Here is a 27,995-nt window from a genome sequence, read left to right as displayed (position 1 = left end):
CTATGGGGGATTCAATAAAGGGAACGTATTGCCATCTCTCTCATACCTGGAATCACAAGTTACAGTGCTGCGCAGGAATACTTCACATAAAAGTGTTTTCTTTTTAGAAATTCTGAACATCATGACCAAAATCAGCAATTAACTTAAAATAATGAAATTTCAGATAAGCAAAAGACAAAATAAACTAACTAGTACCTTGCCCAGGCCACAATTCAAGGCACACTCCTCATCTAGGCAGTAAGGATTAGATAAAGAATCAAATTACAAATTCTTCTCTTTGGTTATGTTTTAGTGCTAGCACCTCTTATTAAATACTAACTTAGTTAAACACTGCACACTCATCTGATTATGGTAAAGTGAAGCACATAACTGGAGGAGGTTCATCCCTCAGATTGAGATAGTTGTGTACTGCCTGAGTATGGCATGGAGACCTTTAGAAAGGAGTCTAAGTAGTTGACGCAGCCCAGGAGAACTGCCAGGCACTGCAGCATTGCGTCTTCCATTGCCACTGACTGGAAGAAAGAAATGCTCAAATGTAAACAGGCATTCATAGGCACAACTTGTCCAGTGCACACCAACTAGACAGGGACTGACAACAACTGGAACATGACACAAAATGTAAAACATTTTTAAGAACTCGGTTCTACCTGTTCACCACTTTCTCCAGGCACTGAGAACAGTTTCTCAGCAAGACTAATGTGTTTCAGAAGCACTACTTTAGTTGTCTTCTCCTGTGCAATAACTCAGATAAGTTCTAAATACTTGATTCCTCTATGCTATATGAAATGTTTATTTAGCCTTTGAAGACAAGAACGGTATTAAGAACCATTTTAATTGCTTTGTTTGACAGTGTGTAATGACTGACCTTTGTAAAATTGAAATGTAATTTCATGATGAAGGTAGAAAGAATTTGTAAAGGTAAATTATAGTAGAACTATACATATACAAACAGGAAATCTAATATAAAGTCTTCTACTCTACAGAATTATTTTATAAAGGAGAAGAAATAAATGAGTTCCTAGTTACAGTTTATTAATGTGTGTATCAATTTTGATTATTGGATTTCTAGGCTAAGATTTTTAATGAGTAACAGAAGTTAGACTCCTTGAACCACAATTAAGTACATAAATAAGTGACCTGACTTTCAACCGTGCTACAAACTCAGTCACTCTCTAAGCCAAATACAGCACAATCCACAGGACTAATATTATTATTATTATTATTATTATTATTATTATTATTATTATTATTATTATTATTATCTTGTCTGCTAAAATGCCCCAAATTTGGTTTAAAAGGATACCTGACCAGCTACAGGCTTAGGTATCTCTTGTCATACAAGTACACTTTTTCAACGTTGTGGCTTCAGGCTAAAATGATGCCCTAAAGGTCAAGTAATTCTAAGTACCAACAGTTTTCTGAAACCATACAGTTCTACCTAAATAAGATACTTGAAACTACCTGTTTTAGAATATTAATAATATTTTGCACTCCAAGAAGTTTTTGAAAAAGAAACAAATTCTGTGAACATTTTCAACTGCTGAGATGTTAACTTGAGACAAATCAGAAGGAATTTACATCTGTTGTTTTGGAAGGATAAAAAAGATCTAAGCAAAAAAAAAAATATAATTCATTTTTGTCCCTATGTCATAAACGATATTAAGACACAAATATAAGGTAACTTAAGATCAGTTTTTAGTATTCACCGCAGAACATAAAAACTACAATGCAGCAGCAAATGCAGTGCAATTAACCGTATACTACTGTGATGTTAACAAGTTTACCTTTAACCTAAAATATATTGGAACACCAAATGAATCTTATGGTCTCATGAATGAAAAGAAACACTAGATGCTAGTTAAATTGTTCATTTTATCTTATATTATCACATGTATTATCAAGTGTAGCCTACTTCAAGAGAATGAATTAGAAAGGGAGTTTTGCAAAATTTAAGAATATATTCATGAAGGAGATAATGTAATTGATATTCATAGCCAATGACTTAAGGAATAAGTCTCTACAATTACAAAAAGAGGTTCTAATTTAATGTTGCTGTCAACTTCACTGTATCTTAGGCATTTCATCAAAACTAGTTTGGCATATACCTTTCATATTAAATTAAGCATTTTGATTAAGTAAAGACATAAGCAAAGATGAGACCATTTAGGAACAACCTCAACTAAAAAATGCCTTTATTAAAAATGGAGTTTAAGTGTTTTTTAAGGAAAATACATTTTTAAAATAAATATTTCTGTATTTCACATCTTTACATATCTTCCCTTAATTTACAAGATAAGAAGTCTTTATTACATTTAAAGCTCATCTGTGGTAGAATTTTTGATACGTTATTTGAAAAGGTTTATATTTAAATGTAAGCATTATCTGTTTGACTGAAAATTATACAAACTGCTAGGTATTTTAGCAGCAAATGAGCCTGCTGTATTTTTACACCCAGTTACTAATACAATAAGTAAACAAAAAGTTCTCTTATAATTGGGGAAAATCTTAATTTGGTGAGTATTTATAAGCAATTTTCTACCAAATCCAAATGTAACAGTCATCTTTCCAATGGCAGTTCCTAAAAGTTGTCACGGATTTTTGATCGATTAGGTAAAAGTATCTGAGAACTATGCAAGTTCCTAGGCTACTTTGTTTTGAGCAATACTATTAACCAAGAGATAGTCATGTTCTGCCTTGGTTTAAGAGCATAATTCCCACTTCACACAAACCCTAATAAAACTAGGAGTCTCAAGAAAGCTTGAACTTGCTTTGTGCATGAAGTCTCACAGGTGAGGCATTTTGAGTGATCTTTCCACAAGAGCAACAGCCATTAAATCACTGCTCCACACAGTGCATCTTCTAAGCCAGGGCTGTCAAACTCATTTTCACTGGGGGCCACATCAGCCTTGCGGTTGCCTTCAAAGGGCCGAATGCAATTTTAAGACCATATCAATGTAAATACTCCTACATTTATCCAGTCCTGATGTGGTCCCCGGTGAAAATGAGTTTGACACCCCTGCTCTAAGTAGTTTCTCTGGCAACGGGAATACTACAACCATTCAATGCCAAGTCCAGGAAAAGCCACATATGCCTTTGTAAATATTTACATCTAGTATAACAATAAAATCACCAAGACCCCCCAGAATACATCTTACACATCTAGTGAAACTACAGAAGGGAGAAGACAACAAGCCTCTCTGAATTAAGCTCCTGCCTCTCAGTTTCAATAGTAGAACTACCTTGTTTTTGCCTCAAACTCATCTCTTCCAAGAAAGCAAAGAAAGCTGTCAGAAGGCAAAAATACCAACATACAGCATCAAAAAGTACTCTATTAAGCACTGCTTCTACACATTATGAAATGAAGAACAAAACCTCAATGAAGAAATGAAGAACCTCAAGCCAGAGAAAGCTTGCTGAAGTCTTCCAAATAACTGTCTACATAACTAATTTTCAGCATTTAAAGTGATAACTCTTAAGACCTGAACACAGAAATCAATCTTCCTATTAAACTACAAACAGTTTACAATTAGACATGGTATTCTTGGACATATGGCAGAAATTCTGATAAATCAGTGTCTTTATTTAATGTGTATTTTCAATTTCTAGTTACTATAAGCTTGTTACTTGTTGAGCCCTTCACGATTTAAAATATTGAAGTTTGTTTGTTTTGGAGGGATTTTTTTGCTACTGTCACAGTACTAATATTATTCACCCCTCTGTCCATTTATAAGCTGTTTAGGTCATTTATCATCAAATTGAATGCTGAGACAAATTTTAGAATTAATATTCTTTAATCATATTTATCTGTAAAACACTTCAAAAGGACTCCGTTTTAAAAGAAAAAAAAAAATCACCCAAAAAGCACAATATGTTACGATATGTCCCAAAAGCATAAGTATGTATATAAAAGGTGAGCAAACCATTCTGCTTTCTTTTAAAATTAACTGTGAATATTTTGTTTGTCCTGTGTGTCTTATGACTGCAGAGACTGTCCCCTTTCTACTTCCCTGCCTAAGACTATGAGAGTTGTCTTTGAATTGATATTGAAACAGGTAGCAGTGTGGTCTACTGCTTTTAATTTTTCCTATAACAATGAATAACTTTAATATTAAAATAATTTGTTACTTAACTTCAAACACACCTTCCACCCTAAAGCATACAAAGTAATCATGGTTAATCTAATTTCAAAACAACTACAGAAGGATTAATTTATCTATCATAGCAATATTCCTTCTAAATACTTGTTGCACAATTTATTATACCTTGTGGGAAACTGAGTATTTTTCTAGTCAGATTTCAGGAGAAACCATCAGTTGAATAAGCTGATCAAGTACTTTAACATTAGCATATTTTATGAAAAAACAAACGTTATTAAAAGTTTGTAACTAAAGGCTGATTTATAACTCCTCTCTGAAGAACACTTCCTCTACTGACTTTTGCCATTTCTGTAGTTTTCTTGTGCAAAAATAAACAAAAATCACACAGTTTTAACAAAAGACTGATCAATAAAGCATGAAACCACAAACAACAAACAACTACATTCAGGAACAAGTATGAGCTTATGAACAGCAGATAAAAATTCTGCATGTCAGTAGAAAATCAGGTCTCTTGATTACAGATTTCAATTTGAAGTACTGATTCCAGCAGATTTGCTGACCTGCTACAGCCTGGCATTTCTTTTACGCAAAAGGACAGAAACGGGCAATTTCCTGTTTGCAATCACAGATCTGGAATCAGAGCTCAAATTTATTCTTAAATAGATCCTGCAGATTAAGTTGTTTCAAACTCTCAGTCTGGACGCCAAGCAGTGTTTTCTTAAAAAAAAAAAAGGGGGGGGGGGGGGATAGATTTGAGAATGTTCCCAAAACTGACACTCTAACACTCTAAATCAGTCATTCTAGTTTCATATTTTTTTCCATAATCAAATTAAAAATAATTAACTGAACATTTAGAAGAAAAGGTTAAAAAGTTTAAGATTACCTTCAGTTGATTATTGAAAATATCGATTTCCTGAAGTTTAGATCTAGTTTCTTTTTCTACTTCATCTAGTTGGTCTCGAAGCTGTTGACGTGCTAGTTCCTTGGCTTCTAAGGCTCTTTTGATAGTAAGAAGAGAATCTCCTGTTTTTAAACATATTGTCAGAATAAGTATTTTCTTACATGGAGAAATTTAGGTCATAGAAAGCAACTTTTTCAACATGTATCTTGCAACAACAACAACAACAAAGTAATTACAGAGTACACTGTGCGATGCAGCATCACATCCTGTATGAACTTGGACACATACAAATATTAATAGATACTTACTGTGCAAACTATTCTGTTGAACTTGCTTTAGCTGGTCATTTAGCAATTGCTTTTCTGGAATCAACCTTCCAAGCATCTGCTGAGATTCCTGGATAGAGGACAACAAAGCGAAAGAAAACAAGAAGAGAAACAGACAAAAAGGTGAGTGAAGGATGACCTTAGCCCTAAGACCTCTCATTTCCATTTCTTCTGAAATGACTCTTTACTTTTTCTTTCATTAAATTACATATTATTGCTATTATCCAAACATGATCTCTGTGGTACTACCACTCAGACATAGTTGTTGGCCAATACAAAAAAAGTGAACATATGAAATTGAAGTGTATTACTTGAGAATTTCTTCTAATTGAATACATAACTTGGCTAGGAATTACTTGAATTTCAGGGCAAAAAGACAGGAAATGTTAAAACAAGGACTTACATTTAAATTTTCGTTTTAATAAACTAATATTAATGTTGATCAGGAATAGAAAGACAAATTTTTACAGTCTATTTAAAGAAGAGAAAATAAAGGCTTTCACCAAAAGCTATACAACACAAGCTCTGTCAGATGAGAATATTTGAGTCCTAGATCTCTTGATTTAGCACTCTTGAAAGAGGATTACGATCTCTCTCAATTTCAACACATGGTCATAAGATTGTACACCAATATATTACAAGAGACCCTGCAGATGAGAAATTTCTCCTTCAGTGGATCATAGATATCTCCTATATAATCCTTGTTTTTTCTGAAGGATTAAGTCCTGCTTCCATACACCTTTCAGAAGCCTTGACCTCCAGCTTCAAGTTGTCAAAACATATTATAGCAGCATGGTGTGAAACAGCTTATTTTATAAAAGCTGCCTGAGTATCAACATGCCATCTTTCAGACAAACTAAGTAATTTACTTCAGCAGTTGCCTTGAATTGTAGGCTTTTGAGGAATCAGCCATCTGACAATTCCAATTTGTCAAGAAGGACTGCAAATGACATAACACAATCCTAAGAATAAATGTCACCAGATTGCTCAATACGAGGATGAGTGCCATGAAAAGTTTTAGGTTTTGTTACCAGAACACAAGGTTGACTGTACTGCCATGACTTTGTAGTTGTCCCACTTTACTCATGGCAGTCTTTGATCAGGCCCCTGCAGTGTACAGCTCTGATGCTATGATTAGCTGATGACCACGGACTACTGCAATCTCTTTCTGTTCCAGAAAATATACTTAGATAGCACAGCACAGTCAAAGACTTCATCAATTCACAAAGCATAAAAATTGAGACAAACTATGCATTTGACTATTAGGGGTTAACAGACATCCCTCAGTGCTCAGCTGCATTCCCTATAGCATCAGCAGATCTTTTTCAGCCCTTAAAGGATACCATGAACGCCAGATACTCCTGTAATGGGACTATTATTCCCTACCTAGAACCAAATGAGAAACAGCAATATATAATGCAGTATTTTCCAAACCATCTGCCAGAGGGGACCCGCCTCTTTCCAGTCAACAACCATTACCATGTTCTTAAAATACACACAAAACACTGTCCTTTGTGTTCAAACTTTCCCTTCAACCAAGCCTTCCCATACAAATACCTGCATGCCTCATGCCATAGTTTGGGATGGAAAATTTAAACAATATTATTAAATTAGTATAGCACACAGGCATCACAGAAATGAAATGAAATTTGAAGTAGTAAAATCCAAGAAAGGTGTCATCTAGTACACTAAATGTATTGACAGATAAACCTCATTCCAATTCAAGAACCATTTAGATAAGCCAAATAGAACGGATGTCTAAATGAGACAGGATTTTAAAATTATCATTCTTCAAGTACAAAAAGTAACATAGGACAATACTTAAGGGTGGAATGTATTTCTACCCTAAATTGTTTATTTTTAAAGGGCAGATTACTTCTAAACTCCAGACTACTGAACCTTATACACAGAATAGTTTGAGAGTACTTAAGAACAAAGAATGCCAAGGGACCATGAGGGTCAAGTTCAGTTTCCTGAAATCACAGGCAATCTTGTAATGAGTATCTATTCCAAAAGCATTCTCAACAAGCTTTTCCACAACCTTCAGTTCACTTGTACTGAAGAAACAGATGAAAGAAATTCAGGCATCACTAACACTGAAGTTTCATGCAACAAGAAATCTCCAAGAATTGCATAATGTCCCACATAGCAGCAGAAGACAAACAAAACAATGAAAAAACAGTTCCTGTCAATCTAATTAAAGTTCTCTTCTGATCCTACACCCTGAGCAAGAGGGCATATAAGAAACTGCGACACCACTATACATCTTAAATCTCTGCCACATACTCTGCTTCTGGTGCTTCAGAGGAAAGCCATATTACTTGGAAGCCAAGTGTTCATCAACAAGGTTATAGAGTCTCCTTCTCTGGAGACATTCAAGACCCAGCTGGACACATTCCTGTGTGATCTGCTCTGGGTGAACCTGCTTTAGCAGGTGGGTTGGACTGGATGATCTACGGAGGTCGCTTCCAACCCCAACCATTCTCTGTGATTCTGAGGCAAATAATCCCTGCAGGTAACTAGCAGAAGCCCTGCAGATAACATAGAAATTATTCAAACACATACAGTTAGGTGTTTGGAAGGTGGGATCCTTCTGAACACCCCCGGAAACGCCACATTCATCTAACTAGCACAAATTTTCATCACCCGGGACTGTTATACAATTTCTTTCACAGGTTTAATCACACTCCATCTTGAAACTAATTAACAGGCTGATGAATAATTACTCCTTTGAATTAACTCATCTTTCCACAGCAATTGTCAGATGTGTTATCAACTAAAATATTTCTAGATGAAGATACAATATCCTACAAAGATATCCAACAATATTGACTTTTTAACCTATTTGAAAGTTTAGAGGATCAAAATCTCCCTTTAAAATGTCGCTTATTGCTTTAGTCTTCTCTCTACAAATTAGATAGTAAAATGTATAGGATATTTGAGAAACTCATCTTTTTAAAGGAAAAAGCTATCTACTCTTCCAGGTTTTCCCTAGACAAAATTTCTCCTTTTCTGCTAACTAGTGACACTTCTTTCTGGAATCACAATTATGAAAAACCCCTCAAGTGACTCTAACTGAAATTTTAGTGGTAGAGATCGATGATCACCTGAGAGACAATAATACAAAGCCAAAGCTATTGCCATCAAACGAAAAACAAAATAAAGCAAACAAAACACTACCATCTCAAAACCAAAAATCAAGCAAAACAACCACCAAGAAAGAAAAGATTTTCATTACAGGAGTGCTCTTACAGTCTTCATGAACAAAGCAATTTAGAAGCAAATAGGCATTAACTAAGCTGCTGGGTACATACCATCTACTACCAATGACAATGAACATAGTAGTGATTAAAAAAAAAAAAAAAAGGAAAATGTAAACAGATGTGCAAAATTCATTCTGTTTCACCAGGATGTTTCCATAAAAAAAATTCAGAGTGGTGTCAAAATGCTGAAGACAAAAAAGAAAAACAATCTGCTTTTTGACCATTGCAATTGGATAATAAGTAGCACAAACTAAATGTCAGGCAGTTGAAGAACTGCTCTGCCCTTCTTAACCTCTCATGGTGACGTAGCTAAAACCAATACACAAAAGCTGGAGGTAAGGGAAGTGTATCTGTCATCAGCCAAGGGTATGATTAATAATTCAAAATATTTTTAATGAGTCTACAGAGAACAATACTCCTTTTTTATCTAGTACTTTTAATAAGCTACTTAACTACATGTAGTTGTAAATAGATTATCCTTCTCATTGCTTGTTTCCCAACAGTGTTGGTTTCATTGCTTTTTTTTTCTTCCCTCTGCACCTTCCTTTTATTATACCCAGCTGTGGAAGCTCATTCCAGTTCTAGACAATAATGATATTTTCTCATATTTTTTTTACTGTGTCTGTTATAATGGGACCCTGTCCCAATTGGTCTCTACTATAAAATAAATAACTTAAAGGTTTCTATTGTAACATATCATTTTTTTCTTCTTAATCTTTATATTATGACAAAAGAGATACTTTAGCTTTTCTGACTACAGAGGCTAACTGAACAAAAATTACCAAGTTAACAGAAATGACATCTGAAAATAGGATATGAATTCCATTCAATTTGTTGAAATAGCATTTCTCTATCAATGGCTATGTAGCTGCCCAGCTTCTTCTGCAGGGACTTAGATAATTTCTGTGGAAAGCTTTTGGAATAGAAGGGTTAGAGGGAAATTCAGGTGGTTGTTGCTTTCACATGAGCGTTGGCTGTGCACATTTGATCAGTGGTCTTTAACTTCTTCAAGTAAATGGGAGCTTTTGCATGCATTTTATCAAGCACAGTCGGCTTTTTGTCTTTTTTGAGCCAGTACTGCTAAGTGTAACAATTTACCACACTTGATTCAACACTGTTTGACACCATTTTCAGTTATATAGGAGCATTTCATTAAAGAGAAAAGAGCATTTTCAAGTCAAACTATGGCAGTCGTTTACATCACAAGCTTCTCTTAGTAGCATTTCTTGTTTGTATCAAGTGGACACAAACACTGTGCAAGAACGTGGCTCCTAAATGATACTCTTTACAGCAAGCTGCTGCTAAAAGGAAGATGTTTGTGAGAGGTGTAATGGTGTACATAAAACTTCAGCAGAAATGTAAGATATGTTAAGAAAAAAGGAAAAAAAAGTCAAAGAAATACCAAGGCATAAAACAAAAAGCCCAAACTTTCAAGTTCTGGTTTTCCTCAAATGAATGTACTATCCTAATTATGCTTAGAAAGTTTAAATGGAAAAGTAGGATTAGGTTTTAAGATAGGTTTTACACCTAAGCCCTCATAATATAAATGAGAGATCCACTTTGTAGTGGTAGAAAAGCACTGAGAGCCTCCATTACTGGCCAAGAATAATTTCAAGCAATATAAAACATTTAATAAAGAAAAAAAATCCCCAAATCAAATACTACAACTCATCTAGAAACCTTAATAAATTGCAAAGAATGTTCTTTCACTCAAAGCAGACACTTCAATCCCATCTTTAGTCTGACAGAGAACTTTAGACAGAGAATTTTAGAAATTTAGATAACTTTCAAAAGTGAAGTTATTGGTTAAACTGGCTAGTTCTTGGTTTAATGCTGGCATTCATCTTTCCTAGTTATTTCATAATTTTTAAAAAAAGCATAAAGAGCAAGCCATTTCACTGAAGTCAATTCCTTCTTTCAGCACACAAACAGCAATCACTGCCAACAAAAATACATGCTGTGAAACTTCATTCTCTTCACTCCCTCAAAACCTTTAACATCTTCAACCAAGCAATTTATTTACTATTCCCCACAACAGGATTCCATGAGGATGAAGTGATCATCATATAACACATCTTCAACTATAGAAAGCAATTCCTGAAGAACATTCATTGAAATGAATGACAAATTATCTACAGTAATTCCTCACGTACAACAAACAACACATATATTGAGGTAAGTTTCCTTGGGATATTGATGCAGCTGAACACGTAAAAATGCAGGGCTAAGAACAAAATTAGAGAATGTTTTCTCACCTGTAGCTGCTGTTGCAAATGGGTAATTTCTGCAATTCTCAGTTCTCTAGATTTATTTGTACTTTCAATATCTTGTCTTTGGGTAGACAGCCGACTTCTGATATCCTGAAGCTTTCCCTCCAACTGATTTTTTTTATCATTCTTTAAAAAAGAAGGAAAAATACATCTTTTTTCTAGAATGGTTTGTTACGCAGGTCAAGATTTAAAGAGTGCTTTTAATCCATATTTAAAATTCAAAACTTCACAAAACATACACAACCATATCACAATCACTACTGTGCTTATGTGTTTTACCTGCATTGCAACCACTTACTAGAGCTTCCAGCTCAAATTCTAAGGTCTTCTTCTTTGCCTTCAGAACAACTATGTCCTCTTGCTCTTTGTTTCTTTGATTTAGTAGTTCCTGCCGACGATTACGCTCCCATTCAAGTTGCCGTTGCCTCTCAAGTTCCCGTTTTGCAGCCTGTAGTATTAACATAGATAAATAAATAATATATGAAGTAACTATTTTGAGAAATAATTCTAATGGCTGATATTCCTCTGCTGAAGTACATTTAAAACATTAATATAAATACACCGCTAAACTGTGGACTAAATATGTGCCTCTGTTTAAGCACAAAAATGACTTGTTTAAATGCTCACTTGAAAGCACTGGTGCAATGGGGTTTCACTGTATAGCAGACAGGTGCTTAAACAACATCTCTCCATTTTAATCAGTTTCCCAAGATCCAATCAGAAATTATTTAACAAGTTTTTTCACATTAACACTTCAAGAACTCTCCAGGATAGCATCAAATCTCCCTCCAACCTCCAACATTAGACATTCTGCAGCTTTGCAAAGAATAATCAAATGCTGCAGCACTGAATACGTCATTAATTGGTAACGTGAAAAAACAATAGTTTTTTCAAGTTAACCAGTATGTGTTTTCTTTAACAAATTAACTAATCAGAGGAAAACCACAAATGCCACCAGTACCCCCAAGTTTTTATTTGTTCATTCTAGCATCTATTTATATCAAAGAAAATAATAATTATTATTTTTTAGAGAAGTCAGAGGTTAGGAGTACTTTGTCCTACACCTAAATGTCTCATCCATTTATTTCACATGAAAAACAGAGAGCCAACTCTTGCCTCACCTTCGAAAACCTAGAAATTTAAGTTAATTTTTTAAATGTTTCCTTACTAAGAATGATGGCAAAATACGTAGTGTACACACTACATTTTGTTCTAATCAAACACAGCTGCCGGTGACATAACCGCCTTCCTTTTACCCAGTTGGTTACCTCTCTTCTTTCTATTTCTTTCCTCCTTTCCTCTTCTCTCTGCCGTTCCAATTCCCGTTGTTTTTCCAACTGTTTCTCTAGCTCCAGCTGTCTTTTACGTTCTTGCTCCTGCCGCTCACGTTCTTTCCTTTCCTGCTCCGCCCGTTCCAGTTGTGCCAGACGCTCTTGTTCTTTGCGTTGCTGTTCCAGGAGAGCCTGCCTCCGTTTTTCAAGTTCTAAATTGCCACGTTCAAAGTTCTCTCGTTTTTTATCTTCAAATGTAACTTTAATGTGTGGAAACATGGGAAAAAAATGAGAATTAAACTCGCTACTGACTTAAAAAGAAAAAAAGAACCACACACAAACATACAAAACAGCGTACACTGAATCAAAGTGAAACAGCTTTCAATGGTACTAGATGCAGCTCTCAACTACTAATAATATAACTCTACAGGTAACTCTGAGTTTTACCATTACCACCAATGTTGTAGATGTCCTTTGAACTCATACCCTTAGGAAACCAAAGTGTGAATTTCAGTTCCCATTCCTCAGGCTTCTATATTTCTCCAGAAAGTATGTGTAATTTAGACAACCCCTATGCCATCTAATCCTTTGTGTGAACACAGGATCTGGAGCTCCTCTACATATTTGATAATAGAAGCAGCACAAGAACCAACACCCCAATTACTACAAGTAAGGCAAAGAATTCAGCTGATGATACTACCAAAAAAGCCATTATGCAAACGACTAGAATGTTACTTAAACTTTATATTCTCATAAGATTAGTCATTACTGTTAGGAAAAGAAACGTCTTGCTTAAGTCCTTGAGCAGCTGAACTCAGGAATACTGGATTCCTGCAGATTCACATCCTCATCACTCTGTATCTTAAAAGAATGACCTCGGTTCCAGCACAGGTTCCGTGACATTCCTTCACAATACCAGAGATTGTCCTTCCCCTCTTTCACGTTCCCAGTCCCCTCTCTCATAGTTCTTCCAAGTAATTCCTTCCAATTCACCTTCTGTTTCTTTTCATACCGTGTGTGTCCCAGTCCCATAGGCCATATTCTATATTTCTCTCCCCACATCCCCAACATGTACATTTTAGCATGCAAGTCAAGAAATAGCACATATTTACTTCAGAGTGTGCATGCACTAACTGTTTGACACATTGGTCCAATACCTGCTGAACCATTTGAATTTTTGTCTTTTTTCTAAGTTTGGCCCCCTTTCCTATTGCCAATCACCAATCTTCTAAAACCTGAAAAAAATTTACCACTTTGATGTCTTTGACTCTGTCAAGTTTGTTCGAAATTAGCGACTGGGTTCAAAGAATATTTATGATACAGACTGATAGAGAATGTGATTTAGGAAGCCAAGCAAAAAGAAAAAAAAAATGTGTCAAGAAAGTCAGTTAAAAGCAGTAGGTAGAAGGGCAAAATGCTTGCAAGCAGCATGGCCATTAAGAAACCATGTTCAAGGCTCAGAAAACACACACCACCAAGAAGAAACACCAGGTTCTAAGATGTAATATGCTAGTATGGTTATTCAGCAAAACCAAGGTAGCTACCAGAGATAACAAAACAAAGCATATCTAAAGTATGAAAATAGAAGAGTGCAACTTCTAGCAAATTAAATACGCAGCTATCTTCTGTTACCTTGCTTAAGAGAAAGTTTCTAAAAGGCTATAAAAGCCAACACGAAAACCTCTTTCAAATGTCTCAAAAGAAAAATCACCACCTAGTCAGATTTAGCAAGGCCAGTGAAGAAGCAAGATGACATTCACTATTATAAGTGATCTTTAAAATGGAAAATCTGTACATCAAATACAGTAGAAGGATTATATTCTAGTTCCTCTTGAACTGAAATTTAGAACAAAAATAAAACCAGAAAATGAAGAGTAACAGGTTGCCAAACCCAGACGATGCTAATCCATAGTTCAAATACAAAATTCATGAACTACTAGCTGTGGTGTGCAATCCATCCTTTAATCAACATCAGTGCTGTAAGACTAGAAGATGACAAGTGAAATACCAGTCTTCAAGAAGAGACACTATAATGATCCTGAAAGCTACAAACAAGTCAGTCTACTCCCATGACAGGCAAAGTAGCAGGGGCTACAACAGAAAGCGAATTAATTACTATACACAACTAAACATGATACCGTGGAAGAAAGAATGCAGGAGAAAGCTGCCTGTCACACTGAATAGACGCAATTGCATCAATAAACAAGTTGAAAAAGAAGATCAAGTCAACAGAATACTGTGTGATTTTGAAGTCTAATAAAGAAACTAATCCAAAGTAGTGGTTGACCTTCCTGACTGTACAAACCAAATACCAAAGTCCTTTGATTCCAGAGACAGAAGACTTAGGCCCCAAAGAGCCAATACAGGAGAGTCAAATCTCACCTGTGACCAAGCGTTTCATTGTGAGGCCTCAGTGAGGTCTGCTGCAGCAACCCCTGCTAACTCCCTTCATCCTCCTACAGCCAGGAATCACCCATCAGACTGCCAGCAGCAGTTTGGATTTTATAATACAAAGCAAAGACAAGAGTTGTATCTGAACTGCTCACATGCAGATCTCTGAACTAACCTGGTATGGAAAGAGACAGAAGGATCTTGGGAACTAACAAACAGTTACAAGATTAGAATTCAGGGGTGAAATAAACTACCAACTACCATGACAGAAAGATTCTCAGTAGCCTCCTTCAAAGATCTCTACCAGCAATTGTGCTGTTCAGTGTGCAAAAGTGACCTGGAAGAGACTGAAAAGTAACAAGAGCTTCAGGAGATGATGCCAGACAGTCACAGAATTGAAATCAAAACCTGATGGTAAAGAGCTTTAGAAGAATCTCACAAAACTGAGTGATCTGGCAATGAAGAAACACAGAAAATGCAAATGTTAATGAATACGGAGTAGTGCAAATGGGAAATAAAAATAATCCTAATTAAACACACACAGTCATGAGCTCTAAAATGGTTAATAAATTTGCAGGAAGATGTTGGCATTACTGTGCAAAGTCTTCTAAAACATCAACTCAGAGCTAAACTATGATCAAAGATGCAATACAGTGCCAGGAATCAATTTAAATAGTTGAAAAATAATTTAGAACAAACCAGAAAAGCATTATTGTGGCACTGTATAAATGTGTCATGTTGATACATCTGCAACTGTGTGATATTCTGGCCATCTTAGAATAAAGCAGAGCAAAAATAAAGGACGTACAAAGAAGAGCGAGGGGATGATCAGAAGTGTTAAACTGTTTCCTAACATTCAGCCTCTAGGATGCTTTCTACCATTTTTTAAAAAAATATGTAATTTACTTTCCCAAAGGCAGAGCTGCTAAAGCTTGTATAAGAAAAAGCATATTGTTACACTGACTGCAATGATCTATTATGATCTTTTAAAGGGTACGTAAGCCAAACGTAGAAGATGGAGACAATAAAAAGTTTTCATTGCAGTCCTATAACAGGGCTGCAAAGCGCTGCCTCTATTGAGAATACATAAGATAAGCAGCCTGAATGCTGTTCATATCCACATTGTCAGTAACACAAAGGATCATGCAACAGTCAGGAACTGGCTGGGACCAAGTAATGCCTTGGTTATGCCTCTGGCATGTCTCAACTTGATCTGGAAAGAAAACTTAATAAATCTTTTTAATTCCACAGCATGTAATCTGATGATAACACCTCTCTGATAACAGCACACAATAAATCTCTATTTTTGCTTCCTCACCTGGTAATTTCTTTTCCAGTTGCTGCTGTTCTTCTTCTAATGCTGGTTCTTCTGGTAACCTTTGGTCTACAGATACTGAACTTACAGCAGATATGCCACTACCAGAGCGTACTCTTCTGTCAATAAAACGATAATTCCAAGTTGTTTAAAAGAACCTATGCATACCAAATTTATTTATGATTTCATCAATAAATCATGAATTAAATGCAGTGATGTGATGTTTAATGACATTTAATGCTTCCTCTGCATTGCCCAGAGGATTTTACTTACTCATTCCCATTAAGATAACTGTATCCTCCCGAGTACCAACATCACACACCGGTGACCTGAGAAACCTAGTTCAAAGTTCACAGCACCATGGAACTTACATTCAGCCCTGTCCCCAAGATCTCTCACTTGTGATCAGTCCCAAGTTGGGGAAATGTTGACTCAGACTACAGTAAAAGTTACAAAGACAGAGGAAGAGCTCACTAGAGTCAAGCCGAAAACAAGACTCCACACAGAATAAATCAAAACAATTGTAATCTGCAGGAAGGTCCTTAAAAAACACGAAGCTATGACTGCATGCAAACGTTTCTTTCCGTTACTGTTACCCTCTTCCCACCCATTTCTGCACAAAGACTGAAACAGAGAAACAGAAGTAATGACTCAACTACTATTCACAGATACAACTGTATCAAAACAGGTCTGAATTTGCTACAGTGTCAATTAATGGCATGTTTTGAATTCCAGTACCACCTATTTGCTCTACGAAAGTGTTAGTTTGAACTACAGCACTTTAAATTCATATGGTCAAATGGAGTAAGTTTTGAAATATATGCTAGCATAAAACATTGACAAAACTGTATTCTTACAAGGAATTCTTGCTACTTCCAGCATCCAGTACTTGTAATAAAACCAAAAAGCCAGACAAGCATTTCCCATTGAGAAGGCACTCTGAGCCACAGATGTAGCACAAAAACGAGGGGGAGTACTTTCCAATCTCTTGTCCTTTACACTCACAGGACAGCTTTCCTATATGACATAAAAATTTAGGAGTGAGACTCCATAATTATAATCAGTTACCTAAATGAAGGTGGAATAAACTCTGGAGGCAGTACAGGTGGCAGCGGCTGACCAGACATAGCTACATCAATTAAGTGCATTGCCAGAATAAACTCTTCAGCTGTAAGCTTTCCATCTTGATCGATATCTGAAAGATTCCTTTTTAAAGGGAAGGCACAAAGTAAGCAATTTCTTAAAGATAAAATAATCGCTCTTAAGAAAACATAGTTTTAATGTATTTAGTTTCAAATTAATTCAATTTTTCACTATTTTGTTTTCACTCTACTTTGTTTCTTTAAAACAAATAAAAAGCAAAAACCAAGAGTGTCATTATTTCCCACATTTCTCACACATGTCTGCCTTGAAACTATCCTTACAGCCATGGCTTCTACTTCACTTGCTCTTTGAGTGCTGCCTGTACCATACACCATATAAGCAACATTAATTGAGTTTTCTTGAACACCTTGTGAACATCCATTACACAAAATCATTTGGAAAGGAATCAGCTCAGATGTTCAGTAGAACTTTTTGGTTTGGTCTCCTTCTTCCCTGGAAGTTCCTATCTCACATTCCAGAGCACACATTTGCATTAAAATCAAAGCCATTAACATTCTAGTCCTGACAAGCACAAAAACATTTTAGCATTATGTACATATTAAAAATTATGGAGTAACATCTCTGGATGGCTTAAAACCAATGTTTCAACAGATGCACAAGTAACTCATAGTACTTACTCATAGTAAGATGGTAGTGGGCAAAATTTAAGAGCCTAAACATCAGCTTTGTTTCGCTAGCATGCTGCACTCTAATCACGCGAGAAAATATCCCGTGATATTGTAAAAATCAAAGGTAAACAACAGATACAGGACTTTGCTTATAGGACTTAAATTCGGAAGACAATTATAGCCCCATTTGATCTATGCTTGTGCTACTGAACTCAGGCTGGGGCATAAGAACAAGCCAGTGGAAGGAAAAACTAGCATCCAAGGATACAATCAATCACCTAATCGTAACAGTCTGGGTCTGCATCTTTATTACGGAAATACCACACCAGCTGCTACAGAATAGCTGACAGGCTGCACACGAGTGTGTGTGTGAGTCAGTGAATCCACCCCCCATATAGACTGACAAATCTTGCCCCAGAAAACAGTGACAGCAGTTCACTGCCAGAAAGCAAGTTTCAGGAAAGGGAGCAATACTTAGGACAACAAAAGCTGTAAAATCCATTCCTTACCTCAATAGACTTGGTAGTTTTAAATGTCAAAAATTAAAAGAGTTATGTTTAGAACTCCTGGTGTAGGCTGACGTAATTCCCCTGCCCACACAACCTACTTAAGTGCTGGCAACAAGCAGAGTATTTTTTGACTAATCATCTGCTGGATGATTTGGTTGATATTTTTTCCTTATAGTAGCTTTGTTAGGAAACAGAGTGCTTTTTAAAATATAACAAAAACATCAGTGTGTGGCAGAAAAAGCAAGCACAATTGAATGACTAGGTTAGAGTGACACCACAGTGCACCTCATGCAGAAGTCAGATGGGTTAGTGAGCTGACCATGGTTTTCATGTAAAGACTTCTAAAGTTTAGAAGTTAATTAGAAATAACTTGTAGAGGAAAACTGGAAATTAAAATACACAGAAACAGAATGAAGGCCATTTGAGAAGGCACCAAAGATAATAATAAATCAACCAATAACCATGTACTACTCAAGTAATAGAGTAGAAACATTACACAGTACGTAGGAAAGCACTATCTTCCAAAGTACAAGGGATGAGAGAGGCTAATCCATAGGGCAAGGAGAACATAATAAACTTCAGCAAACAAGTTGTTGAAAGGAAAATGAGAAGCCAAGACAAATCCTTTTAAAATCTATTGTTTAAAAATTATGTAACTCCAGTCCCTCGTAAAAAAGTCTTTAGAAACTCACATTAAAAGCAGACTAGCCCCAAAGAAAGTATTGGATTAAGCTTCCTTTTGTAGTACCTGTGTGCAAGGTATGTGTGCAAATGTATAAATTTCACTGGTGCTCTATCATGTATGGCTGGGGATGAGGAAGACATACGAGGCTGAAAATCTGGTCTGCCTAAAAAACCCATTAATTGAAACCCAGCTTTTGAAACATCTATATGTGCAGCATAAAAGACACTCTTTTTACTTTTGCAAATTAATATTAATATAAGCACAGCAGTGCAGGTTTTACTTTATAAAGTTATACATTATAAAGAGCAACTTATAATGATCTGTCAGTGGAGGGAGATTGAAAAGGGAGAATAAACCCACATATAGGGTATAGAGGTTTAAGTAGTTGCCAGTTTGATAGAAATGAATAGATTTTTACCATATTGTAGCCAGCTGTGCCTGGGGTAAACTCGACTGCATAAGAATAGTTCTTGCTTGTGGACCTAACAAAGTGAAACAAGGATTAAAAAACAAGCAACTTTCTCATTTTCTTGCATTACCAAGTACCTACTGCACAAACAGAGCTTAATTTTGAAATGGTGACACTGAAGAGGTATTATCAGCACAAACAGGCTACACGTAAAATATCCCTAGGCACCCCCAAATGTTTCCCAAAGGAAAAAATTACAAAATACATAACCCTTCCCTTCTCTACAACACTCAGAAAGAAAAATAAAAACGTGATGAGAGATTAAGATATGCTTCAAGAAATAGTAAAACTATGCCAGTATACTATTCTAGTTTCTTTCTGAAACTGGACAGGCACCATCGGCAGTAGATGAATCGAACACTGTACATGGGTACAGAAGTTTTTACATTCCCATTATACCCTTTCCAATAATCATTTCCCAGCGCCAACTTACTTTGCAGAAAATAAAGGAAAGAAGGTGATAAAATTATCCCAGCTACAATGAATATTAGCTCCTAAATAAGATTATTAAGCAGTTGGGAGATTTGAACAGAAAAATATTGACAGTGACAAGAGAGAAATAAGAGTCTCTTACTATCTGAAGAGCATTCTAAATGCTACTATAATTGGCCTTTTACAGTTCAAAAAAAGGAGACAACAAAAACTGCTTGAATACCTGTTAAGTGTCCACTCATTGTTTTATCATGGCTATTGAACAGCTGTCTGTACTTCAGTCTTGATGACTGAGGTACAGCCCACTCCGCCACTGGAGGCACACTAGAATTAGAAAAATGATAATGAGGGAGGGAAATACAATTTTAAACTTAATCACAGGAAGCTAACATATACAACAGCATGAAGTACCACAGAGAAATCCAGTTTTATGCCTGAAATGGTTCTTTTCACAAATACTCCCTTCTGTTCCTGAAACCACAACAGCTTTGACTTCTTGTTTGAAAATATTTAGTATAATTCAGTGTCTTAGATGTTTTTTGGCATGAAAGGGCTAAGACTTTTGCTTTTTTCTTTACTAGCAGAGAATTCAGCAAACTGAACAGTTTAGAAGAGCTAAAAGCTTTTAACGAAACATATAATAGGAAAGGCCTTACCACAGTCAGTAGACCTGTCTTTACTGGTTGTCTTAGCCAAATAATTCATAAGTTGATTAAGGAAAACAAATGTAAAATGTGCTGGAAACATGGAAAGGAATGTGAAAAAGCTACACCTGAAAGCAATCAAAGTTTCTTGTAATCGAACTCAACTAATAAATTTAATATTTCAAGTTCTAATTCATTCACATCATAGACTGAGTGCTGTTATTTGTAGCTATAATTTCCTATGCTTGAGGGCTGACAAGTCTTCATACTGAAAAACAATGAGCACAGTTTTTCTGTCCTTAGACACATTCAAACATTGTCCTTTTTTGTTTAGGTTGAAAAAAAATAAAAGGCAACCAGATTAAATAAGCATTTATTAGATATCAAATCATGGTACAAAAAAAATAACCAAAACCACCAAATATTTTTTCTCTGGTCCACTGAGCAGATAGCAGGTTAAGATCATTCAAAGTTGAGCAGAAAAGGATCCTATGAGTACTCTACTAATTGACCTCATATTCTACTCTTACATAACAAAACCCAAACCAGCTAATATCTCTATTTCTATTTTCTATTTCCAAACTATTGTGCTTTAATACTTCTCCTTCAAGGGAGCAAAGCAAAAACAAGCTACATCTTAAATAATGAAAATAAGTGAAATTTTAAGGAAAAAAAAAAGCTGACAATTTTAGTTTTATCAATGTGCATTCCTCCCTCACCAGTTTTGGTATATTTGGTGTTTCCACAAATTAAGTCTACTTTTGTCTTACATATACAGGTACCCTGATCTGTGGGGTAAGGTTGCTGTACTATTACGTAATGAAACTCTCCTTCATGGATACTGAAATGGTGGTTTTGGAAGAAAAAATGCTGGAGGACATAACAGTTGACTCATGTATGTCAAACACCACATATGCCAAGAATTCACTGCTGGTGACTTGGCAGAGGGAGCAATAATAGCACCACAAGTGGAATTTTGAATTTCACCCTTCCCAAGATAATTATCAGCTAGGAAAAAAGAAAATCTTCAACTTTACATTCCAATTTAATGAACTTAGCTCTTCTTCCTCCCTTTCCATAAGCTCTGCAAATCAATTACCTTGCTATCTGTTTTCTCCAAAAGAAAACTTGAAGACACACTCATCACTCAGCATAAGCAGCAGTCTTTGAAGAAAGACCACCCCTTTAGTCCTGGCAGATGTTTCAGAGTTAATGAAGTAACTGTGATTGAGCTAAGGAAGCTCCAGCAATCAAACAGATTCAGACAACCCTGCAATCTCACCTCAGAAAAGAAGCAATCTCACCTGAGTTTCAGGCCTCTGTTGGCAACAAAAGTGACCAGCAAGATCCAGATACAGTTAACCCCAAAACTATGACAGCCCTTTTACTGAACATCTAGAAGCAATTCGGCCGAAGTTTCTTGAACTTTGTTCATTATAAATATTAAGTGTTGTTTCAGACAAAGCAGATAACTCCTTGTACCTCTGGAAATTTTATCAGAGAATAGCCACTGTGTTCCAGACAGGACTAGATTTCAAAGAGAAAAATAATTGTTTGTTTTGGAAGATTTTTAATCCTATTTGCCAATAATCAGTAGTGTCACTGATCTAATACCAGGGCACAAGAAAAACTTGCAGAAGAAAAATTAAAATAAAAATAGAAAATTAAATCACATCCAACCCATTTTCTTCTTGCAAAAAAAAAAAAAAAAAAAAATCTGTAGTATAGGCCTCTGAGAAAGTTTTGATTTATGAACGTGAAATGACTATCTTACCTCCTCTTGGGAAGTTTTGTTAGATACATTTCTTTAGACCATAATAAAATACATTCTGCCTAACCATACATCTTCCTACGTCTTGAAATAATCTAAAAGCCTTTTAGGTGATTTTTTTTGTGCTGAACTTGTAGAATATATAAGAAATAGTTATATGGAATGCATTAAAAATAGGAAAACTATTAAATATTTTGCTTTCAAAAATAATGCTAGAGTCTCTAATTTTTTAAAAAATATTACTTGCTATGTTTTCACATTAACAGAAGGCCTGCCTCTGCAGGATTACACAATACAGATTATGTTTACAGAAGCAAAAGCTTTTCTAAAAATTAAGTTTCCAAGAGCTTGAAAATAGTCTCAACACATACTGTAATAGCTAATTACTATACTTCAATGATTTACTTCTCATGGAGCATTCCTTGTAAAACCACAGCATCCTGTGAAATCCTGAAGTAGTATCTCAGCAGGAACTGATTTCTGCAAGTAAATATTATTTCTGAGAACAACTTTGTGAAAAAGACGTAGTTTTTCTAACTCTGGGGAACCAGATACACACTTACACTCATTCCATACCAACTTACCTCGCCACATCAAACGATTGTGCCTTTTGCAGTTTCGCATTTAGCTGCGATCCTGGACCAGATCTACTAAAGGAAGAACTCTTTGGCAATGTGGCTGTAAATAAGAGAATACATGTATTTATTAGTGTTAATATTTTAAAATCTAGAAATTCAATTACTTTAATCTAGTTCCTAACACCAAATACAAACACTATGGTATTTTTGATGGCATCCCTTTAAAAACGTTAAGATAAGTTAACAGGGTATAAAAAAATAGATGAAAACAAAGGCATTTCTCTCATGTCTTTCCTACTTTTGCAGTTTTATGCAAACACTGTTGATTTCAAATTATATTGTGATTAATGTTAGAAATCATATTTATTCCAGCGTTTTCAAGTAATCCTAACAAATAGCAGCACTTCAGTAGTTATAAATATATAGGAGAGGACCAATTTCGAGGCAACAGCTTATTGCCAAGCTAAATTTATCATACTGCTGTTATAACAGGGTTAATATTTTGCTCAATATGACTGACTGTTATGACTATCGTATGTCCATGTTTCTTCTTTTCAATTGTATGCGAAGATGCTTACCAATTACATTGGGCTAAAACAAAGCACAGTCCTTACCCAAAGTAAGTTAAAATGACTAATTCCATGTCTACTGTTCTCTGGATCCAAAGAAAATGGCAAAATATTTTATTAATAGCAAGAGAATACAGCGTCTCAGTATGTAGCATACCAGGATGAGCAAAAGCAGGCAGAGGCTGTATAACAGCAGGAGTTCCATTGGCCAGGGGAGGTACTGCTGCTGCAGGAACAGAGGATACTAATGGTGGAGACATTCCTACTACTGGCATAGGTGCCATCGGCACTGGGGCAACAGTTGTAAGAGATGGCATGCTGGCAATGCCCCCAATACCTATGGGCAAGAAAAGGAGATATTTTTTCTAATTGAGAGACTCCTAATATGACATAATTTAACTGCAGCCTGCAAGTCAGCAGTAAATGCAGAATTAAAGAGCAAATTGAAATGGAAACTTCCACACACCCCACTGCATCATTAGCATGGCAGGGGAACATAAAACAATGCAGAGGGAACAACATACCACTTTATAATGTGTGTATATAAGATAACACTGGATGCAACGCTGACCAAAAAAGCCTATTAGCATTTGCTGAAGAAAAGAATTGGTTGCCTTGAACTATATGAAGAGCAGCACTGTCAACTTGCAGTGAGTAATGAATCCAAAGCCTACATTTAACCACAGCTGAAAAGAGCAAGCTTCAGGATAACTGCTTGCAGCCTATTGTCAAGATGAAACAGTGCAAAGCTAATAGGGTGAAGCACAGTAATGAGGTATTTTAGGTGTGAGCACAGTTGCATGGACAACAGGGAGGTTAAGGAGGTCCGGTCATGCCAATGGAAAGAATGAGGCTGTGTGCAAACAGCTGAGATCAAGTCTACAGTGAATGAGAAAAAAAAAGAATCTGCTAGTTTTCTTGGGGGTTTGACTTTATTATGACTTTTCTCACTTAAACCAGTATTTGTTCTCTTCAATTTCACTGACTTCTTACAGTCAAAAATAAAACTGTTTGTAAAACTTGTAGAGGCAACAACTGATCAAACTCAATTGCATGTAGTTTATCAAATGCACTGTTCCTTTTTCTTAGGACAGCCATGATTCTAAAGCACCAACCAACTTGAGTCACAGCAAGGACTAAGAAAGGTATTAGGATCTCTTACTACAGAATACAGCAGAACATTAAGGTGTCAAATACGAGGGGTTCTGTTTCATTTCTTATTTTCCTCTCACTATTCCATTTTCACTACCATCTTCTTTGAAATGATGGCAGCCTTGGCAGTACTAACCATAAGAACTGAATCAGCAGCTGTTCTAGCTAATACCAGTGTAGCACTGTTCATAAAATGAAAGCAAAGGGGCATATTACTACCACAACTTGTAAAAAATAAAGAAAAACAGCTAATCTTGCCACAGCTAGAGATCCCATAATGAAAAATAGTGATAAATAACAACGGTTTAAATAAAAACTCCGCCAGTTTGGAATGCACTAGCCCTGCCATCTGATTCACCTTTTTTTCCCTGCAAACATTTTCGTTTGCACTTATGGGGAACAGTATAAGACCTGAAGCAATTGGGACCTCAAATTACATAATTCAGTATGGTTGGGTGCTAAAAGCTCATTGAGATTTTTTTCTGGAGCATGTTCATGCATGTGGAAGCATTTGGTTTTATCCACGTACTTTTAGAAGTAGTTTTTCCTGAAAGTGCCTTTTGAAAGCTGCAAAACAACTATCAAATTCAACTGAGGTTGCAACAATACAAGCTAACTAGGAAGAAAACAAAGAGCTTACCAAATCCTGGTGCACTAGGCAGAGGAAGAGGTGGCTGCTTCATAACAGGAGGCAGTGCAGATGGGAGTTGATAGCCTTGTAGTTTTAATTTGATAAGTTTCATAGCTATTGAAAACTCCAACTGATCCATCCTCCCATCATTGTTCATGTCAGCTAGAGCCCTACAAAATACATGATTTTCACAGTTAGATTCTTAAATTAGGAACTTCAAGAACCGACCTAGGAGCATTCACAGGCATGTATATTCAAGCCTAATCTCCACTCAATAACATCAGGCTAAATACGGCCACGAAATAAGCCACTGTTTACGGAGAGCTTCTCAATTTCTTTCTTGGAGTGATAAATATCTTTAAAGTCACTTTTCAACTCTTAGAGGAATTACAGTGAAACATCTACAGAAGAATTAATGTAATTCTACAAAAACTTTTCAAAAATCACACAAACGAAACTACATGGTACTACAACCAGCACCACAGGGAACAAAGTGACTTAGTCTGCAAATTCGTACTTTAGCTACAATTTAAATAAAATGTTATTTAAATCTGTGCAGCTCACTAAACACCATTACATCTCAAGTGTACAAATGTGTTTTCAGTTAAACAATAGTATTCAAGATAAAATATCGAGCCTAGACCTGAATAGGCTTTCATGTAAAGTAGTCTGACTTAAACAGTCTTCTTTTTGTTTCTTCATTTGATGGTTAAGAAAACCATGCCCAGCAGGGAATAGGGTTGGGAGGTTGGGGGGAGAGCAGCAGGAAGAAGAATGTTAGTTCCTGCAATTGCAAACCATAAAACAGCAAACATGTATTAATAATGTAATCAGTTGTAAACTTAGTTTAAAACATTATGCTTATTTCTTTGCATTCATTTGAAGAATTAAGTACACATTTCAGTATTGGAATAATATATAGTTCTAAGTTCATGCGTACATTTACATGTCACAGTCATGACAACACAAAGGATCCAGGCAGTCTAGTTAAACTAGAGCTTTATTTCTGATCAAATCCCTGTCAAGGAAAGATTTCATGCAAGTACGTGAATAGTTATCAAAAAGGTACTGAAATAAATTGACAGTTATTTATAATTGAAACTTCAGTAAGTAGACTGCCAAGTAAATACAGTGAAAAAGCATTCACAAAATGACACCCCTTCCACTCCAAACAAAAAAACCCTAGGAAAACTAAATGAAGAGGTAGATCTCAGTAAGGGCTACCACAGGTCAATCATACCTCATAACAGTTTCCCCTGGTTTGGATCACCAGTAGTATTACTTCAAAAATGGTGACAACTCCAGCCCTTTCCAATACTTATAAGACAGCATTTTCAGCAGTGTTATCTGTCTCAAACCATTAATTTTGATGTGATGAGGCTAAATAATACTACTGAAAATATGGCAGCAGTAATGAAAGAAGAAAGTCTAGTGAGGAAACTGTAGACTTTGAGGCTTACAGTTGAAAAGTATGCATTGCACCACTCCCTGAAAGATGTTGAATTACTACATATATTTCCCTGAAGAACAAGTTTTGGCTGTGAGAACTTCTATGTGTTGCTTCTTGAAGCTTTGTATCCCGGGGAAGTTTAATTTACAGATAAAACCTGCCTACTTTTCAGTAACTTTAAATCTTCCTCTAATCCCACTACCAGCCTTTGGAAGCCTAAATCTACTGTAGCAGTTGGACTGCATATCTGGCAGTCCCAGCAGCAGAAGGGAGAGGGAAGGCCAGCATCGCAAACCTAGACCAAGAGACATACCAATTTGGCATGGGAATCTCCTTTTCTTTGCAAAACATCACTGCTCTAGAGTCTCAGCTTGTGATCACTCTTCCAAGAACAGCAAGTAACACACTGGTACCTCCTGATATTATATCAGGCTAAGCTGAAGTGGAAGATGTTATGTTTTTATTATCACACAACTTGCAGAGATGAGTGGGAAAACCCCAATGGAGGCAAAAAAGCCTCTCTCCTATGAGTGTTAAGCAACAAAGACAGACTGCAATGGCTGTTAATGAAAAATTTATATTTCAAATGAGAGGTATAGTTACTTCTAGAAAATAGTTTAAAACAGAGAGTAGGCTTCTCACATTCTTTTATTGAGGTTATCCAGGTTCTGTTTATTCTGAAGTGCAATAGCTTTCTCTGGACATAAAAATACTAAGAGTTCGTTAGGTTTCATCATGGCTTTCTGTCCAGTGGCATGTACATGCCACAAGCCACTATATGCAAACCTGCAAACAGACTGCTACATATGCAGTTTGTAGTGATTTTCCTCCTACACAAAGAAACAGGTATAAAACTCAAAAAGACATGCTTGCATCTCTCTAAAATTTTCTCTAAATCAGAAATGTCTATATAAACTTAAAATTCCTGTAAAAAGACCAAATTCATTTTGAAGGAATTCATCATTTAACTGTGACAACTAAGAAGATCCATTCTGTTTTTCAACAATAGCATGGAAGTGTTCCACAACCTGCTGTAGAATTTTCGCTGCCCAAAACCATCACTCAGGCCTACAAGGAACAGCACCAGTCAGTATATTTTCATCTTCTTCTTCATACACCTTTACTTTGTAAAACCAAAATAGTCCATATAACATCATTAGTCACCACCTAAAAACAGTGATGTTAGATTTCTAGAAGTTTCACTTGAGAGAAAGACATGCTGCAAGTCTTACTGACCCAAAACATTTAAGAGAGAAAAGGTATTTGGAGTGTTAGAATGTCAGAAACTTAATGGCTAAATGTATTTCCTGAAGTGTTCCCTTGGGTGGGTTTTGCACTAGAAAGTAAACTAACATACAGTGAATGAATACCAAGGGTAAGAAAGCCTCATCAGAAAATTACAGAGTATTAAGAACAATGAAAACCAGGAGAGATAATTAGCTTCATTTAATTGGTGCTTACAAGCAGACACCACAGCTTTCTGAAGGCAACTAAAAAAA

The 27,995-nt window shown here is 35.9% G+C and overlaps 1 protein-coding gene across 16 annotated transcripts in view; it reads right to left on the bottom strand.

Annotated features, from left to right (window-relative positions):
• Window positions 1-27,995, bottom strand: part of ITSN1 (intersectin 1) — a 136,325-nt gene that overhangs the window by 66,478 nt on the left and 41,852 nt on the right. For 10 of the 16 annotated variants that reach the window (XM_065066825.1, XM_065066842.1, XM_065066861.1 and 7 more), the window contains 12 exons: window positions 25,056-25,216; window positions 23,421-23,600; window positions 22,701-22,794; window positions 19,925-20,025; window positions 19,219-19,282; window positions 16,903-17,040; window positions 15,838-15,953; window positions 12,126-12,388; window positions 11,156-11,305; window positions 10,843-10,983; window positions 5,307-5,394; window positions 4,981-5,120 (listed from right to left, as the gene is read on the bottom strand). In XM_065066825.1, the coding sequence (XP_064922897.1) occupies window positions 4,981-5,120; window positions 5,307-5,394; window positions 10,843-10,983; window positions 11,156-11,305; window positions 12,126-12,388; window positions 15,838-15,953; window positions 16,903-17,040; window positions 19,219-19,282; window positions 19,925-20,025; window positions 22,701-22,794; window positions 23,421-23,600; window positions 25,056-25,216 (1,636 nt within the window). The remainder of the gene's footprint in view (window positions 1-4,980; window positions 5,121-5,306; window positions 5,395-10,842; window positions 10,984-11,155; window positions 11,306-12,125; window positions 12,389-15,837; window positions 15,954-16,902; window positions 17,041-19,218; window positions 19,283-19,924; window positions 20,026-22,700; window positions 22,795-23,420; window positions 23,601-25,055; window positions 25,217-27,995) is intronic. The other 6 variants (XM_065066884.1, XM_065066868.1, XM_065066893.1 and 3 more) reach the window with 1 other exon arrangement.

The sequence above is a fragment of the Columba livia genome, chromosome 1 (assembly GCF_036013475.1).
Source record: "Columba livia isolate bColLiv1 breed racing homer chromosome 1, bColLiv1.pat.W.v2, whole genome shotgun sequence".
Classification (NCBI taxonomy): Eukaryota; Metazoa; Chordata; class Aves; order Columbiformes; family Columbidae; genus Columba; species Columba livia.
This window is presented reverse-complemented; position numbering and strand designations above follow the sequence as displayed.